Below are 18,157 nucleotides of genomic sequence, written 5' to 3'. Positions count from 1 at the left end.
ACTAATTAAACTGCCCTGCTTTACAAGAGGCTGTGGGCCTAGTGTGTCTATAAATGCCAAAAAGTCCTTTACGGAGTCTGATTTACTCATTTCTACAACTTCTGCCCACTGAGATTCCATATGGACTCTCTATGCCTCCCATATCTTCTGCTTGTATTGAATACGCAGCCTTCTGTTAGTCGGGTTCATGGGGAGTGCCCCAGCTTGTTTAGCCTCCTTATTTATTTTCTTTAAATCTCGGATTTCCCGAATGAACCACGTGGCTTTGAGTCCTTGATTATGCCAACATCTGCCAGTTGGATTCTATGATGGGATCAAATGAGTGATAAGTTTTGCTGAGGGCTACCTGGGTCATAAATGGCCTGCAGTTGATCCCGAACACCATCATGAACAAGCCAGTTGTCTATTTGTATACTCCCGGGGGGTGTTTGTATAAGGAAGAGATGGCGCCCCAAGTAGTGAATTTATATCTCCAATTACCACATTAATTATAAACGGTGCACTCTATGGGGATAACACCCTTCAACCCCCATTGATTGACAAACCAATCAATTAATAATATACCACTCAGAGGCACTCGTTACTTATCATAATACTCACAGTAGATACCTAATTGGATATGTTATATAGCTAAGTAATATCCCCAAATATTTCATACAAACAGTGTCCCATCCTACAAGTACATTTGTGAAATGATCCCACATAGAAGCATGCTAAAGTCTTTGGTTTGATGCCATATTTAGCTAAATTTTAATTAGTCACCGTATTCCACCGTATTTCTGCTTTATATTCTCATCACATAGATACACCCAGGATTAGAGCCAACAATACATTCAGTAGTTCGATTGTGCGCTCATTGGTTCCATGATGGCCTCGCTTGTGGCGTACTCGCGACCGGTTGAAGGTGGAGAATTTATTGGCCGATATGGCGTTTACGATGCTAAACAAGAACTCCAGCATACACTTGGTCAGGAGAGGAATAAAACAATAGCTGAAACTAACTGATCTCAGATATAGCGTTGTGAATTGTTCCACAATACAAATTCCCAGCCCTGAGGAAGTCGTTGGACGAAACACGTGTTGGCTGTGAGGTCATGGCTGTCGGATCTCCCGAAGTATCATATACAAGATTTAAGTTGAAATCACTCATTAGTGTGTAATGCACACATTTGGATTTTTGGATCTGCAGACTATAAGGGATACCTCCAATTGTCTGATGGCCCCAGCTTTAAGTTTAGCATTAGAGTGAAAGTATACAATTATCAGAACCAGAGGTCTGAGAGAGCTGCTACACGCCTCTAGAGTTATAATGATTACATGTAGATTTTCAGAACCAGAATTTATTCTGTTAAAGTTGAAGACCACTGTGCTCATGATAAAAACACCTAGTCCCCCTTTTGCCCTGCCCCCCTAGTTGCCCTTTATAGTATTTGCATTAAAGGTAAGGTACACTGGAAGGGTCGGTGGCTCACACACCCAAGATTCTTGTATACAAATAAGTTCATTCTGTGTAAAAAGGAGCAAAAGTCATCATCATTCAATATTTTGGACAGGCCTACAACGTTCCATGAAAACAGGGAAAGTGATCAATCATTTGGCTGTGGAGAAGTGGCAGCAGCTGTAAAAAAAATAATAATAATAAATAAAAAAAATCTTATTGTGCCTCTGCATGGTAAAAGAGTGTACCCCTACCTTGAAATGCCCAGCTGTATTGCTGTCTGGATGCCTAATGCTGTTTCTCCTTCACAGGTGATCACAAATCATGCATGTGCGCCATGACATGGGCTTCTTTCATAGACTGCAGTCTTGTTAGACTAAGTGGTGTGCCAAAGCACTACCTTCATAGTGCTGGAAGGCTACTGCCTTTACCAGGAGCTAAGCAGCACAAGTGGAGTCACCATACTGTGAAGGGATCAGCAGCAGTGAACAGGTCCTTTTTATCTTGTGTCACTGGAGTGAGGCCTACAGGCTCACTCACCTTTTAAAACCTCCACTACTATGAGCTAAGCTCACCCTTGGTCTACATCAGGTATATATGGAGTGCTGCGCAGGAGCAGTAAATGTGTGTTGATTGTATGTGTGCCTGGGAAGGGTCCAGTACAAGGATGAAGCAGTGCATCTGTGTATAGCACATGTACTTGGTGTATGTTGCCTGAAAGGAATACATTACATGAGAGGTATAGTGCTGTGCAGAACATGCACAACGAAACAATGTGTTGGGTGCATATGTGCTTGCATGGAGTACAATACATGAAGGTTTGAGTGTTGCGCAGCGCGCACAAAGCAAGTCTGTATGCTGGCAGTGAGTGTGTTTGTAAAGAGCACATCTTGGTTAAATATAGAAAAGCTTCAGTGCTGAACAGTGCACATAGACTGAGTTTGTGCGCTGAATGTATATGTACATGTAAGTGTACAATGCATGGAGGAACAATACTGGACAGAGAGCGTGCTACGGATGTACGAGTAAGTGTGCCTGAAATGGTACATTACATGGAGGACCCTGGATTCCATTTTGAGAATCCCAGGCCTGCCTGGTGAAGACATGAGGAAGAAAGGAAACCCTCAGATAGTTTTGTGCATTGCTGCAATCCTGAGAGGTGGGTGGGGACACACTGGAGGGAAAAGGAAGACACTCCATTTACACTTCAAAAGACTGCACTTTGGTTCAGTGATAGATCACGAGGAAGGAGCCTGGGCACATCTCAGGAAGGGAGATGGGGCATTGAGGGTAACATGAAGAGTAGGGCTGGAGGTCTGGAATTAACCTTTTCATGCACATATCACTGTGACTGACATCCAGGTGTGAACTCTGGTCATTTCCACGAATTGTGTTGTGGACAATCAGGTTTGTAGTCGAGCCTGTTGTGACAGACATCTTTTATGAAAGAAATAATAAAAGGAGAAATGTCTACTTCAAAAGAAGCAGAACCCCAACTTCAGAGAACCCGTCCCTAAATCACATTTGGTCTCTGGAAAAGGACTATTAGAAGGGTAGGTTGAGTTCCCAAAAATGTGTCACCTGCCAAGCAGCCAGACGGGCTGTGTGAGAAGGGGAAGCTCTGAGAGACTTCTCTCTGTGACCAGGACTGGGGACCAAGGCCTGCTAGTCTCCCTGCTGGGTGAGGGGACACCACCGAGGGAAACCAACATAACCTGCCTTGGAGCACCTGCGTCTGCCTGCTTGCCAGGAGCAGTGTACACTATGAGGAAGAGGAAAGCGTTGGATGGAGCAAGGTCCAGTGGGGGAGTCCTACATTGAGGATTCCCTGTGTGGGGTGCAGGGATTCAGCTGTACACTGATCGTGCTATAACCCATGTGCAGGATTGTCTTAAACAACCCTTGTATACCAGGAGAGGGCCAACGTAGACTGAGTTGTGTGCCGAGTACTGTGCGGGTCTTGATACACCTGTACCGCAGCACTGAGCTGACCCCGTATGCCACAAGGTGCCAATGGTAAAGGTAATAGTTCAAAGAGTGCCAAGACTTGTGACCGTCTGGGCCAAGGTGCTTGTGCTGGAATAATCTACATCCATGTAACCATATGCCTCGGCAATCCCACATGCCAGGAGGGGCTGCTGACACCAATGTTGCCAAAGGTTTTGGGCCACCACCTGAAAGAGAGACTGAGGCTACGATTCACAGATTAGACCCATATTGTGAGAGAACTGCCTCTGACTAAGGACTGCCAGAGACACAGTGGACGACGTTGCACTTTCACTGGCTCCAGTTGGGAGCTGAAGAAAGGATTCCCCCCCCTTTCGTTGAGCAAAGTCAACTTACCGCATCTTCACGAGCAGAGAGTTGCTCTGACAACTGAGACACCTCCGACGGTGCCGCTTAGGAGAGAGAGCCACAGCCATCAGGTGCAGCCACATGGGTCATGAGCAGCCCAACTTCTCTGAACAAAACAGGACTCACTGATGCGTGTTGAGGGAACTCACTGTACAGCTGAACTCTCCCGTGCTGCAACAGCTGGTAAGGTGTGAAAGGGGCCAGTTGGGCCCCAGGGGACTTGCTGCCAACGGTGCTGTGGCATCATAGGAGCTATTGACAGCATTCTTGAAGAGTCAAAGGGAGAACTCTTGAGTACGGCCAATAGTTTGCATTCCCTAGATGTGACAGTCAGTGAACAAGGAATAACCCAGAACACGTTCCACGAATAAGGATGCAATAGGAATTTTCCTGACTACTACTAGAGCTCCAACCTCAAGGGGGATTTTGTTGTTGCTTCTGAAAGTTATACTTCTTTGCATGTGTAGCATTAGAAGTAAAATACTACTTTTCTTATAAAAGCAAGTATGTGGCTGGACATTGAGTTTATGTTTATACTGTTTGCACTGAGTTATGAATCGTGCTCACTGACCTGTACCTACATTCCCCCCAGGGGTGTGGTATTCCAATAGTACAACTCCCAGGACATATAACTTGAGGTCAAGGACAACAAGTTTTCATTTGTATTTTGTCCTTGGGGCACGTAGGCCCAACCCCCTGCAGATTTACTGTATCACATTATAGATCAAAGAAGGGCACTGTCTGCAGTTCAGGTAATATTTTTGTCCATATGTTAATGCTGTTTGAACTTGTAATTATGGTTCATTAATGCAAAGCCTTTAGTATTAGGGTAAGCGCTCTAAGGAAATGTTGTAAGCTCAGACTGCACTGGTGACAGTGGTCAAAGTATAAAAATGTGTACACACGTTTGCAAAGTTTAACAACATAAAGCTATTATATAATGCTCCCAGAATGCTCTTTGATTAGATGTAAATATTTACATGAACCTGATTAAAAGCAAATATTTGCAGAAGCTTGAAAGTAAGACTGAGACTTTGCTTTCAAATTAAATGCTCACAAAAATGCAACTAGGAAACAACATTTTGCTAAACTACTGTGAAATGTAAGATACAATTTCTTTGAAGCACCATCCACTAAAATGTGTTGATGCATGCTAGTATTTCCAAAAAATATTCATAATGGAAAATCAGTGTAACCAGTTTCAACAAGATATTGGGAAACAGGGAACTAAACAATCATTGGCAAAACCAATAGGTGAGACACCGATGGTCAGCCTTTTGGTTTTGTCAATGCGTGTCTAGTTTTGACATGGGTTTTTGTAAAACTGAATTGTTGCGGGAGCTGCCAGGCCCTTACAATTATAAGAAACATTGGCAAAAAGTAATAATATTTTCTGGTCTCAAAAAGCACACATTGCCACAGTAGTCTCGGGCACTGAACATAACTACTTTGTGTGCCAATATGCTCCTTGTGAAAGTGAAGAATGCTTTCACTCACAGTGAAGCCAGTCTATAGACAGAGAGACAGAATTGTAATAAAAACAAAAAGTCTTGGTTAACTCAAGACCTAATTAGGGGCCCAAGTCTCAAAAAGTCACAGAAGTGCACCAGTGACATTACGCCCTTGAGTTTTTGCAGATTTACAGCTTTCACGAATTCACAATAATTTACAGAAGTAGGCCTGGAAATCGTACTCCCAGATAATATTTGTGAACTCCATTTTAGCATGAGCAAATATGTAGGTATAGAATTGCTCATGCAAAAATCCGTTCAGCATTTAGAAGTTCACTCTCCCTCCAACCACTATTTTTCCCAACTGTGGAAGAAGTTTTATTTCTGCCTCTGTCAGGAGAAAATTTCCAACATTTCTCAGAATAGGAGAAGATTAAAAAAGAGTTGGTGAGAACCCCTAAAACATGCAAGTTAGCAGGTTTGCACAGGTTCCAACCCTGAAACTATTCATTAACTATAACTCCAGCCTCAGTATGTAGATCTGTGGAAAGAAGGCAAAATGCTGGAATTGCTAGAATTCAAACCCTAATATAGTAGGGTTTGAATTCTAGCATAATCAGAATTCTGGCATAATCAGACAGGCTATTATCAGAGCTTTTATAAAATTAGATTGCTGCATTAATGTATCCCCGCACTATGTGGCAACAAAGGGGCAAGTAATTTTTTTTACAGGACAAGTAGATTTATAAAGCAACCTCTCCCATGGACAAGCAGTTGATTACATTTCACACCCCTGATTACACCCATAGGAGAAGTCTTGCTACTGGACCATAGCTACCACTGAGAGTCAAGTACAGAAGGGCAGGGCAGTTGAGCAGCGTTCCTAAGTAGGCTGGGCCACTGGAAATCAATACTAAAAGCCCAATATGGTTGATCCCAGTAACCCCTGAGTGCCCTGTGGGCATCTGGAATAGGTTTTGACAGCAGCAGTGTGCCTCCTGTCCAGGGTAATGCAGATGTTGCCTGTTGTGGTGATGGGTGCCATGTCTGTGCTGTAATTGGGTCAGAATCAGGACTGTGTGGGGTCTGGGAGCTGCTGGTTGACAAGATGGTCAGTGAAGCATCTGTTAATGAGTTTCTCTAAATCCTTGGCAGGTATGGCAGCAGGGAGATCAGTTTGTAGTTGGTTTAACTTGGTTGGGTCTGCTGAGGGTCTCTTGGGCAGGGGAGTGTCTGAGCCACGTTTCCAGAAGCTTGGAAACTGGGCAGAGTTGATGGAGGCGTTAAGGATTGGAGTGAGGGCTTTGCTGATGGGATTGAGTCAATTCATGAAGACATGTTGAGGGCAGAGTCCGACAGGACTCCGAGGTGGATGGACTTCATGGGAGCACCAGTTTCTTTTATTGTGATGGCAGGTCATGTGGTCAAGGGCAGTTCGTTACCTGAGATGGGAAGACTTGCTGCATCTGATTGCTGGTCGAAGTTGGCCTTTATGGATATAATCTGATTTTCAGATTCAAAATACACTGACGAGTTGGGTAGTGTATGCTTCCCGGGCTATAAACTTAGAGAACACTTCAATAGAGAAAAACAGGTTAATAGAGATCCCACTTTCCTTCCTACAGCCTGATAAAGGTACGGAAAGGACCACTTATTCTGGAACCGGACTCATTAACGGCAGTTTCTCCCTTTTCTAAGAATTCTAGTTTTTGGAGCATTCAACCAATTAGAGGGCAATATTCCTGGTTGGCAACAGATTGTAATGGCATTAATGTAACATGCACCTATTTTACACAATCTCAGCGGTATAAATTACTTAATCAACCTACTGCACTTGGAACGTGTGACACATAGAAACCAATTGAGCTACCTTACATGCATACACATTTACAGTATTTCAACTCACCAGGCAGGAAGCCTTTGTAAGCATCATGCTGAGCCACAAATATTTTTGAAACACCCTGCACTTTGCTCAATTCTTCTGTAACCTACAAAAAACAAATATACACAATGCTCAGTTCAACACAATTAGTTGCTACCTAAACAGAAATGGAGGTATACAATTGTCTGAGTCAGCAATATGACAAACCAAGCTTTTTACATTTTAATGAATATCCAATGAAATGGAAATCACAAATTAAGTATGTGTAATTTCTCAATGACTGTGGTATTAGGTGCACAAGCAAGGAAAGAGTGACCTGGCGAAGGGCGAATGAGGGAAGATGTACTAGTGTCAGGACTAAGAAAGCTGCTGAAAGAAATGGTCAGGTGGAAGGAGAGAAACGAGTGGCACAGGGATCTTGATAGCAGGACTTACACCATGTAGTTGTACCAAGAGAAACATGAAGAGACCCAGAATCCTAGACGTGCACTTAACTTGTTTTCATACATGAGAAATGTTGACAATACATACAGCGAGTTACGCAATTATGGACAATGTATTTTCTCAGGATTTTACATATGTTCAGCAGAGTTACACTGTCCGTCGCTATCAGCATCTTTCCCCCTAATTGGACATAAACAGACGAGTATATCACAGTGATTTTTGCAAATACCCTTCTAGACTGATCCAATGCCCTTTATTTACGACTGTAAAAAGTGCTGGGCCTTTGTTGAAAGATGATTCAGGCCAAGGAGGCTAGTTGGGGACAAGGCCCCCCTCACTCTTCCAAAGCTACACAGATGCTGGAGAAGCTCCACTAGCTTCCGATTGTTTTGTTACGTTAATAACATTTGTAGCACACGTAGCTGCCTCAGCAACAGGGCTTCCCAGCACTATCCACTGAACCAGTATACATCACCAAGAGAGCAGAAGTAGAGGAAATAGGACCTCAAATAGATGAAAAGCCAGGTGTAGAGTTTTTTCCTGAAATCAAGATGATTCTGGATATTTCTTAGATCGCGACGCAGACTGTTCCAGAGGACAGAACCTAAAACTCAAAAGGAGGGTCCACTTATTTTTTTCCGATGGAACTGTGGAGTCGCAGCCAAATAGCTCTGCCGAACACAGTGCTCTGTTTGGAAGATAAGGTCAAATTAGATCAGATAGAATAGGGGCAACTGGTGCATTCAGAATCCTATGCGCTGTACTGAGGGCTTTATATTGGATTTGCCTCTACATCGGCAGCCAGTGCACCTTGCAAGGAAGCCCCGAAGCGGTGCAAAACGTAGGGAGGGAAAACAGTAATCTGACTGCCGTGTATAGGACCAACTGTAACCTCTTTAGGATCGAATTCTTGCAACCTAGGTAGAGGATGTTGCAGTAGTCAACGAGAGATAGATTGAGAGATTGGATAATCTTCTGACGAATGTGCGGTTGAAATAGGCCAATAATGGGTTTCAGTCTTCTCAGAAGACGAAAACAAGTGCCGGCCAGAGTAGTTACTTGTTTCTTGAAACTGAGGGAGTTGTCCAGCCAGAAGCCAAGGTTTTTCACAGATGATTTAGGTGAAGTAGTGGGCTCCATGCTGTCCACCCACCAAAGATCTTCCCACAAATTAGTGTTTACTGAACAGTAGGATCTCTGTTTTACTGGAATTTAATGTTAAACTATTATTTCCATCCAGCCGGCCACTTATAGCATACAACTCTGGAAACTGGTGATGTCTTGAGGAGTCAGCGGATAAGATAGGGTGGGTATCATCTGCATAAGAGACAATAGAGACCCCAACGTGTTTCACTATCTCTGCCAAAGGTCTGACATATACATTGAATGAAGTGGGGCTCAACAAAGAGCCCCGAGGTGCCTTATGTTCCAAGATCTGGAAGAGGAGGAGTGCACTGAGTCTCCTTTAGAGTGCTTTATTTTCTATAGCTATACATTGCCAGTCACCAGTTTTCATCATGGCTGAGACATCAGTCTAATCATTCTACTCTTTGCTTGTTTGCACATATTCTTTTCTTCTTCAGATGTCAAATTTGGAAAACAGCCTAGGTGAGAACACACATGTGAAGCCTCGGTTCCCAGATTATGAGCCTCCGTTCCATGGAATTCAATCTATGCCTACCTTGTTAGCTTTCGAGTGTTCACTAAAATATCAGGCTTTTGTTGCCCTCGATAAATTTAGTTCTTCTGCAACACTATATTAAGGTTTCTTCTTATTCACCTAGTGCCATGAAACCAGTACTGGTGCCCATGCAGTGCCTAAGTACAACTTTAACATAACATGACAAATGTCTTTATGTGCATCATGTTCATGATTCACACTTTTGTTGAACTTGGAATTCAGATAAAGCATCTTTGGTGCCAACATTTCTGATTTGCTGAGGCAATGACACCACCCCTACAGGATACTAGTTCAAGTTTTATTTAAATAGGTTTTTGACCTCACCAGAGGCCAATAATTGTCATCTTATAAAACCAAGTAAAATCAGTCCCTTGATTTGGCTCAGCATTAATTATGTTTTCTTGTGGCGAAATGTGGAAATGAGAAAGCTCATTTTGCACATAACATTACACTGCCCAAAAACGCTACTATGCTGCTGCCAATATTATGCTTCTACCAAACAGACTGAGATACGTATTACATAAAAATAACATTACAATGACTATCAACGCCACCTGCTGTTTTATTAATTGATTGTTTGGGTGCATTACATTTTGGCTGTAATTCTTTTGCATCAGTGTTTGCTGAGCTCAAGTGTACAAACCTTTCTTTGCTTTCCCAACAAGAACAAACACATACCCATCAGTGAGTTGAAGGGTATACAAAGCATCAGCCAGCTTAGTCTTCCGAAGACATATTTAGAACTTCAGGGCATTTTACTAATGCTCAGCTTCCTCTTCTAAAATGGTTGTACTGGCTTTTGGCATTTTTCTAATCTTATCTTTGATCCAAGCAACAAAGCTTCTCTTGTAATTACCAGCTACACCCGCCAATGTGAGTAATGAATTATTTTTCTTTTTTTACTATTTCAGAATGCAAGTAATTAATTTTACAACTCTGGATATAAGAAAGTCTAATCGTTATGCTTCCAGTTTGCTTATTAATCACATTTATTAATCTTAAGTGAAGATTCTCCAGCCGTAGATTCCAATCGGGAAGGCTTGAGAAACAGGGAAAAATCTCTGAATTATCTAATCATCACTTAAAGAAACAAACTACTTTCTTGTGCTTAAATATACAAAGAATCAATTTTTGCAGTTAACTATTTCACAGCAATTTCTAAGTGAGATCGTAACTCAGAGGATAACAAGATCCATTTAATTCCTTAACAACTGTAAAGGAGAAATTGAGTCAGTTGCGAGTTCGGAGAGAACTACTCTCATAGCCTATACAGCAATTATTAGAAATTATATTGGAGTTAGGAGGACTGAAGGGGGCCGGGGCTACAAAACCTATTCAACTCTCAATGCTTGGAGCATTGGATTTTAGGGAAAATTCAATACTTTTCACACAAATCCCCTCTAGCTTGGCCCAGCCCACACTGAATTCTAAATTCAATATTTCTCCAAAGTAAAATGCCTGAAGAACTACTTTCCCTCTAAAAATGTGTAGGTGTGGACCCACTTCTGTTTTACTCTCCAAAGACTCGGTACATTTTTGCACCTTAGCTGCAAAAATCACAGTATTTGTTTTGTGTATGTTAACTGTTAATTTATTCTTCTTACAATAAAGTGTTACAGTGTCTAATTTGTGCTACAAACCTTTAAGAGCGTTATAAATTATGACACTGTCAATGTAATGAATGCACAATACTGTATTATGTGCTATCTTGGGGAAAAATGAGTCAATTGTCTAAATTAATAATTAACGGTCAGTCAAATCTGAAGTAAAAAAAAAATAAGTGTTGGGGCAAGTAAAAAGCCCTTTTAATGGCCATATTTAGGTGATTCCAATAACCTATCCTTCTGATTAGCCTCCACTTGGGCACAACTTCAAGACTAAAAGCAACCCCAGAAGAATGCTCCAAGCTTTTAGTTTGTCCAAAGAATTGGTGTACCCACTCAGTTGAAGGCTGGCCGAAAATAAAAAATAAAGACTTCTCAGTTTCCCCACCAAGTGCAAAGCATTTTGAGCCGATTTTCATAGTATGAAGCAATGGACAACTGTTTAACAACTTGGGAGGAACCCTTCGCGTTCCAGAGGAACAATATCATTTTTCTCTGCCCAGACTGAAACTTTTCTCAAAGCCAATTTTGCAACATTTTTGAGATGGCGTCTAAAATGGAAATGAGAATACCCGCAAGCAAATCAATTTTATAATGCACCCTTTACAGGTGTCCGTGATTTTCCTAGAATAAAATACATGCTTAAACAAGCATTTGCAAAGCAAGTAAGTCTGGCCTTTCTCATAGCTGCAGTATCTCAAGTCATTATTAAACATCCCCCTCGAGTTAAAAGCAACAGTTTGAAAACATGAACAAGGCTGCCTCTTGAGTTAGAAACAACTGTTTATCAAGTATATTACAAACCCGCAGTACTTCTAGCCACTATTAGAGGTCCCTCTCTTGTCAAAAGGAGCTGCTTCAAACGTTCTTTACAAGACTGAATGGCTGTGGCTTCCACAGAAATACATATATACTTTAGCTTAGATCGCTACGAGATATTATCTGAAAGGAAGAGAGAACTGTATTTCATACTGACACTCCTTCTGAAACCAAGCAATTATGATTCTACTGTGATGTAGGTAAGTAGGACTACGAAAATGCAATACAATTCTATTTAAAAAAAAGAAATACTATATACTTTTTCTACTTTAATGACTTGCACTTTTTTTAAATATGGTAATTAATTATGCCAAAGTTGGTTTATGACGAGGAGCCAATATAGCTACTTTAAATGCATTTTTTGATCACTATGGAAAGGAACACTTCTGATTACATCCTACTCTATATATGTGTCACTGGTTAATAAAAGTGTCTTCAACCTTATTCTTAGCAAACTGAGTGTTGTATGATGGCAGTTGCTTCTATGAAAGCCTGCGAGCTGTGGTAGGAAGAAGCAAAATGCCAATGTGGATAAAGGTATTTGCTAAAAAGTTATATATATTTATACACACACTCCTAGCCATAATCTTTGCTTCCTAAACTGTTTTTTTATTGAATATATATATTTTTTAAATGAAACAAAATCAAAGGTTAAGGCTATGTTATAGTTGGGAAAACTTTATTAACTACATTAACTATAACTTGCACCTTCTCCATGCTCTGGTTAGACCCTTGCATATTACATGACAAAGCATGTGAAATCACAGCAGTTATGACAACACTTGACATGATTTGTGGGAACACATTGCATGATAAAGTGACACGTTATGGCTAGTGTAGTGTGGCGAAAAGACTGTGTACTAAGGTGTGCGACTTATATTAACTGGAATGTGGTACCTAAATTCTAAATTTAAGTTATAGTTATACCTTTAGAATTTCTAATGTTTGTATAGTTTAAGTTGGGTTTGTATATATGGAATAAATACAGTTTCCCTAACTATAACATAGCCCTAACCTTTGTTTTTTCCATTGAATTTAAATGGTTTTTATTTTTTAATAAAAATGTGTTTTAAATCGTAGTGTTGAGTGTCATTCAGCTGAGTGTTAAATGGAGAGTTGTAGAGGATAGTGGAGGATAGTGTCAGACAGTAGCGTTATATGCTGTAGCGTTGTATAGTGGAATAGAGTGGAGGGCACAGAGTGGAGTAAAGTGCTATTCAGTGTTGTGGTGTGTCTTGGACTGGAGAATCGTAGAGTGGAGTGGTGTGTTATACAGTCGAGGGGTATGTTGTACATTACAGGAGAGTGGAGCATCATGGAGTAGAGTGTCGTACAGTGGCAGAGTGGAGTAGAGAGTTTGTATAATGTTGTGGCATAGAATGTAGTTCTGTTGAGTAAAGTGTTGTACAGTTCAGTGCAGTGTTTCAGAGTGTCGTACAGTAGAGTGTCTAATACACTGGAGTGTGATAGGGTGACGTGGCATACAGTGGACTCTGGTACATGCACTAGAGTGCTGAGTCATATGGTGGTGTCATAGAGCGGAGTAGAGTGGCGTCTCCTAGTGTTATACAGTGTAGCACAGGGCAGAGTGGTTGGGCATAGAGTGGAGCAGAGTGGCATACAGTGTATGTATAGAGTATTGTACAGTGGACTTTCACAGAGTAGAGTGATACAGTGGAGCAGCGTAGAGTGGATTGTCATACAGTGGTATAAAGTGAGGTAAAGTATGCTGCAGTGGAGAAGACTGAAGTTGAGTTGAGTGGAGTCGCATATCGTAGTTTGGAGTGAAGTATAACAAAGTAAATTCACGTGTCACAGAGTACAGTGGCATGGAGTAGAGTGGAGCCACGTAAAGTGTCAAATTGGAGGGGTGTCTTGTACAGTAGGGTGGGATGCTGTGTCACACTGTTGGAAAGTTCCCCCCATCATCTATTCCTCCACCCTGCATAACAACCCACAATATGATTCGAAATTTTTGACTTTGACAAATGTAAAATTGAAAGAGTGTAAAGGTAGACTACCCTTCCTGCATTATTAGGCCCCACTCTTGAAGGTATTTTTTCAAATAATGCATCATAACCGTTGTACGGAAATGCCTCTTTTTGCATGATCACCCCCAAATGTTTTGGACTGATCATGCTAGTTTTTCGACACTGAGTGTGCCCGGAGGCCTGATAACCAAACCTCAGTGCCAGTGTTCTTTCTCACCCTTTTCAATGTGTAAGTTGAACTGGCTACCCCCAACTGGTATATGTTAACTTACTTAGAGATTCATAGTATATGGTACCAGGGGAACATAGGGCACATAAGTGAAAATGTCCACAGAGGGCCGTAGCACTGATTGTACCACCCTGAGTTTGACAAAGCACAACATGGGTCCCAGTCTGCAGCAGAAGAGTAGTACTAAAACTGCTAGTATGACTGACATTTAAACAAACTTGGAGCTTCAAGATGGCGGTCGCACTTTAAGAGTGCACCGGACCCCTCCATCATCCGCTGCCATCCACGAGCCACTAGTATGCTCCTTCTTCAGCAAAAGTGCATTCTACTACCTCTGGACCTGCCCTAGGTGCTGCACATTCAAAGACTGGTGTTGGTGGTCCATCCGTCAGCTGTGAGGATTCATGAGGATCTCACTTCTCCTAAGATGGCAGCCCTTGCATGACAAGCACTGATGCCCCGCTGGGCACTGACGTGCGCACGGGCTAAGGCACCTTTGTCAAGCTGCAGGCAGAGTCATCGCCTGAAGACCCGGCCTGCTGAAGACCAGGAGGTTCGCTCCCCGCTTTCTGGCACCCCCCTACGTCTCTGCCCTGTGGCCTACACATACAGCGCAGGAGGCCCTGGGGCTCACGTGGCTGTGATGGAAAGCTGAGGGCTCAGTCAACGGGAGACTGCCCTGCCACAGATCTTGCTGGCACACGAGAGCCTGCCCCCCTTCCTGTTACGGAAAGCACCTGACATGAGGTGAGACTTGATAACAGGGGGGTGGGGCTCCTCCTGGGCCCCCTGTTGTGGCTGCCAGATCGGGGCTGAAACTGGTGTGACCTCCCATCAGCTACTGAGACCAGACACACCTGTGTGACGGCACCCAACCCTGGCGGCCTCTGCCTACTGATGAAGACAGCGGGCAGTTGCCCCATCTATTGGATGCTGCTTTGGGTTGGAGGACCACTCCCCGGACTCCAGGTACGTTCGGCCAGGCGGCAAGCCTCCTTCAGGCCCTATAGACACGAAGCCTGTGGGGATGGAGTTGAGAGGAGGCCTTTTTGCTGCCACTACGTCCTTTGGTAACTTTTTACTCTCCTCCCCTCCATGCTGCAATGGCGCTGGGGCTTGGATGTATTGCGGCCCATGACCCAGAAACTGGAGTCAATCCCGACCAAAGGGCTGAAAACAGTTGCCAGGAGGCACCGCTCTGACAGGCCCAGTTCTCTGCGTCTAAAACTATACACGGCCCACCTGCCTGCCTCCCCTATTTAGGATACCACGGTGCACCCTGGCTGGCTTGGCCAGAGATAAACAAGTGCTTTCTCCCTGCCTATACACCTCAACAGAACACTGGCTGGCCTGCATGCCTGGACTGGACTTTGAGGTCTGGGACTGCCAGGGATCTGAAGCGGTCTTGGCCGCTCCTCATTGGGAGTATCGGGTATGGCTCCTGCCAGCGATAGCAAGAGGGTATGCCGTGTGAGCGAGCCCAGGACCCTGCTGCCATCGCCCGCCCTGATCCAGCGTCTCCTAAGGACTGCCCTGCACCCAGCAGGCACTTTGCAGGGATATCTCACCACTCACCGGCTAGCCTCCATCCCTGAGATGGTGTCTGGTTTTGCAGAAGGGGTCGGAGTCGTTGGCCGCCTGGGACCCGAGTTCGCGACTAAAGACCCAGCTTACACCCCAGTGACGAAATCACTGTGTCTGGATCTGTGATAGTGGGCCTAGCTGTTCGTGCTGCCGCACTTCTCTGACAAGCAGACTGGGATCCCTCTGTGAGTCCACCGCAAAGTATTGTCTCCTCTCCGATAGACTGTCTGGCAAGGACAGACCTCACCACCTAGTGGCTTCCCAGACCCAAATGGACCAACACACGACAAGTCAGGGACTAATTGGGAGTGGCCCTGTGGATAAACTGGTATCACCAGAGAGGGATCGGATAACAATCCTCCAGGCCATCCACACCTTCAAAGATACTGTGGAGACCAAGATTCGGGCGGATCACGTCGATGTACCTCTTCTATGCCAAAACCTGCACAACGCTACAAACAGGATCACCAAGGCAGAAACCCACCTGTCCATGGTGAAAGAATGTCACCAACCTGAAACCACAGGCCTCTCAACTCCTCTCACGCACAGCGGAGCTCCATCGCTGGGCAGAAGATTTGTAGAATTGCTCCTGACAAGATAACTTGCCCTTTGTGGGAATACCTCAGGGCGTGGAACCCCTGCAGGTGGCAGACTTCCTTGAAACCTGGATTAAATCATGGATACCATCAGGCCAGCTGTCCCCTTGATTTACCATTGAGTGAGCAGAGGGTCCTGACCCCTAGGCTGCCTCCAGGGGAGCAGCCTAGGCCCATGATTACCAGCATCCTCAACTTCAAAGACAGAGACACAATCTTGAGGGAGGCTTGCTCTCGTCCAGATTTTCAGTGTTTCCTGAATACATCAGAGAGGTGCAGAAGCAATCCTACGCATCAGTCAGGCAGAAGCTCCAGTCATTCTGCCTCTTCTATAGGCTCCCGTTACCAGCATGGCTCAGAGTTGTTCACTTCTTTGACAACCTGGAGGCTGCCTGGACGTGGCTCACCGAACAGCAACCACTCCACAGGCACAGTGGCTCCCTCCCTCTAAAGACCAGGTCTTCTGAACCGGTCTTGCCAGTCGCAGCTCCAAAGCCAAAAAGGCATTGCACCCGCTACCATAGAAGGTGCAGCATGAAAAAGTAGAACTCACTTTCCCCGTGCCATCATCCACGGGACCTGCTGCTGCTGCTGCCACATCACATTCTTGCTTGCCCACCACCGCAGTGGATTCCCAACTGAGTCCAGAAGATCTCCATACTGCAGCCTCCCACGGAGGAGATAGCAGACACCAACCTGTCGCAGAGCCCAATATATAACTTGTTGGCTGCCTAATCCCCCGCAGTACTAAAGCAAAAGTCTGTTGCTGCTTGCTACATGTTTAATTTCCCGATGGCTGCACTTGATCCGACATCACAAGTGGTTCAACACTCCACTTCCAGTTCCAAGTTGTGCTGTGCATTAGTTAATAGTTTGTGGGTGACAGATGCTTCTGGGGTGGAAGTATGGGGTGAGGGTTGTCAAGCGGTTGGGCTTGTGTATAGTTGTTTTCTGGTGAGGGGTTTGGGCTTGTTTTTATACCTTACTGTCTTACACTGCACTCAGATACATGCCTCAGTTGCAACTATTATGGTATAACCGGGGTACATGGTTACTCAACGTACATGCTAGTCAAATTCTATGGGTAAGTTCCCACACAGGATCAGGTACTTCTGACCCCTTTAACCCCAATGTGATCTCCCTACACAACCATTGGGTCCTTACGGGTGTTGCCCCGGAATGTTAATGGGCATCTGGAGCATGTGAATTATCCACCACTCCACTTCCTGGTCCAAGCTGTGTTGTGCATTAGTTATTAGTTTGTGGGTGACAGATGCTTCTGGGGTGGAAGTATGGGGTGGGGCATTGTTGAAGGGTTGGGCTTGCGTATAGTTAAGTTTTTTGGTAGGGGGTTCTGGCTTGTTTTCATACCTTACTGTCTTACACTGCATTCAGATACATCCCTCAGTTGCAACTCTTATGGTATAACCTCTGTACATGGTTACTCAACGTACATACTAGACAAATGCTTTGGGTGAGTTTCCCTACAAGATCAGGTACCTCTGACTCCTTTAGCCACAACGTTATACCCCTACATTACCATGGGGTCCTTTTTGGTGTTGTCTTGGAACATTAATGGGCTTTTGGAGTGCGTGAAGCATACCACAGTCCTAAAATACACACATAGATTCCTCCCAAGCTGCCTTGATGCTCCGAGAGACCAATCTGCTGGGGAATCTTTGTCCCTTCCTGGCATTCCAGGGCTATGATAGGGTCTTTCACGTTGGCTATACCAGTGGTTCTCGAAGAGTGGCTATCTTATGATGTCGCTCCTTCCCTATATACGTTATCAGCAAAATAATAGATCCTCAGGGTCACTTTCTTGCCCTTTGTGGAACGGTTAGGGGTGGACCATCAATCTTGATTGTGTGTATTTGCCCCCTACAGCACTGGAGGCCTTCCTTTGGGATCTCTCCAAGTTCCTGCCGACCCTGCGGCGGTGGGGGGGAGCGACTTCAATACGGCCTCTGACCCAGACGCCACAGGCCCTCCCTCTGTTTCTCGCCAGGCTGGTGCTCATCTTTTGGATTGTGCATCCAATGCTCAGTCTCTGATGTATGGAGGGTATGGAACCCCCGACACA

General features: G+C 44.1%; 1 protein-coding gene across 1 annotated transcript in view; it reads right to left on the bottom strand.

Moving 5' to 3' along the window:
* The window catches only part of ETFA (electron transfer flavoprotein subunit alpha), a 179,919-nt gene that overhangs the window by 114,645 nt on the left and 47,117 nt on the right, over window positions 1–18,157 (bottom strand). Inside the window, exon 3 of the mRNA XM_069222028.1 lies at window positions 7,151–7,232. Within this exon, the coding sequence (XP_069078129.1) occupies window positions 7,151–7,232 (82 nt within the window). The remainder of the gene's footprint in view (window positions 1–7,150; window positions 7,233–18,157) is intronic.

The sequence above is a fragment of the Pleurodeles waltl genome, chromosome 3_1 (assembly GCF_031143425.1).
Source record: "Pleurodeles waltl isolate 20211129_DDA chromosome 3_1, aPleWal1.hap1.20221129, whole genome shotgun sequence".
Lineage (NCBI taxonomy): Eukaryota > Metazoa > Chordata > Amphibia > Caudata > Salamandridae > Pleurodeles > Pleurodeles waltl.
The sequence above is the reverse complement of the archived record's forward strand: the minus strand, read 5'-3'. Positions and strand labels throughout refer to the sequence as shown.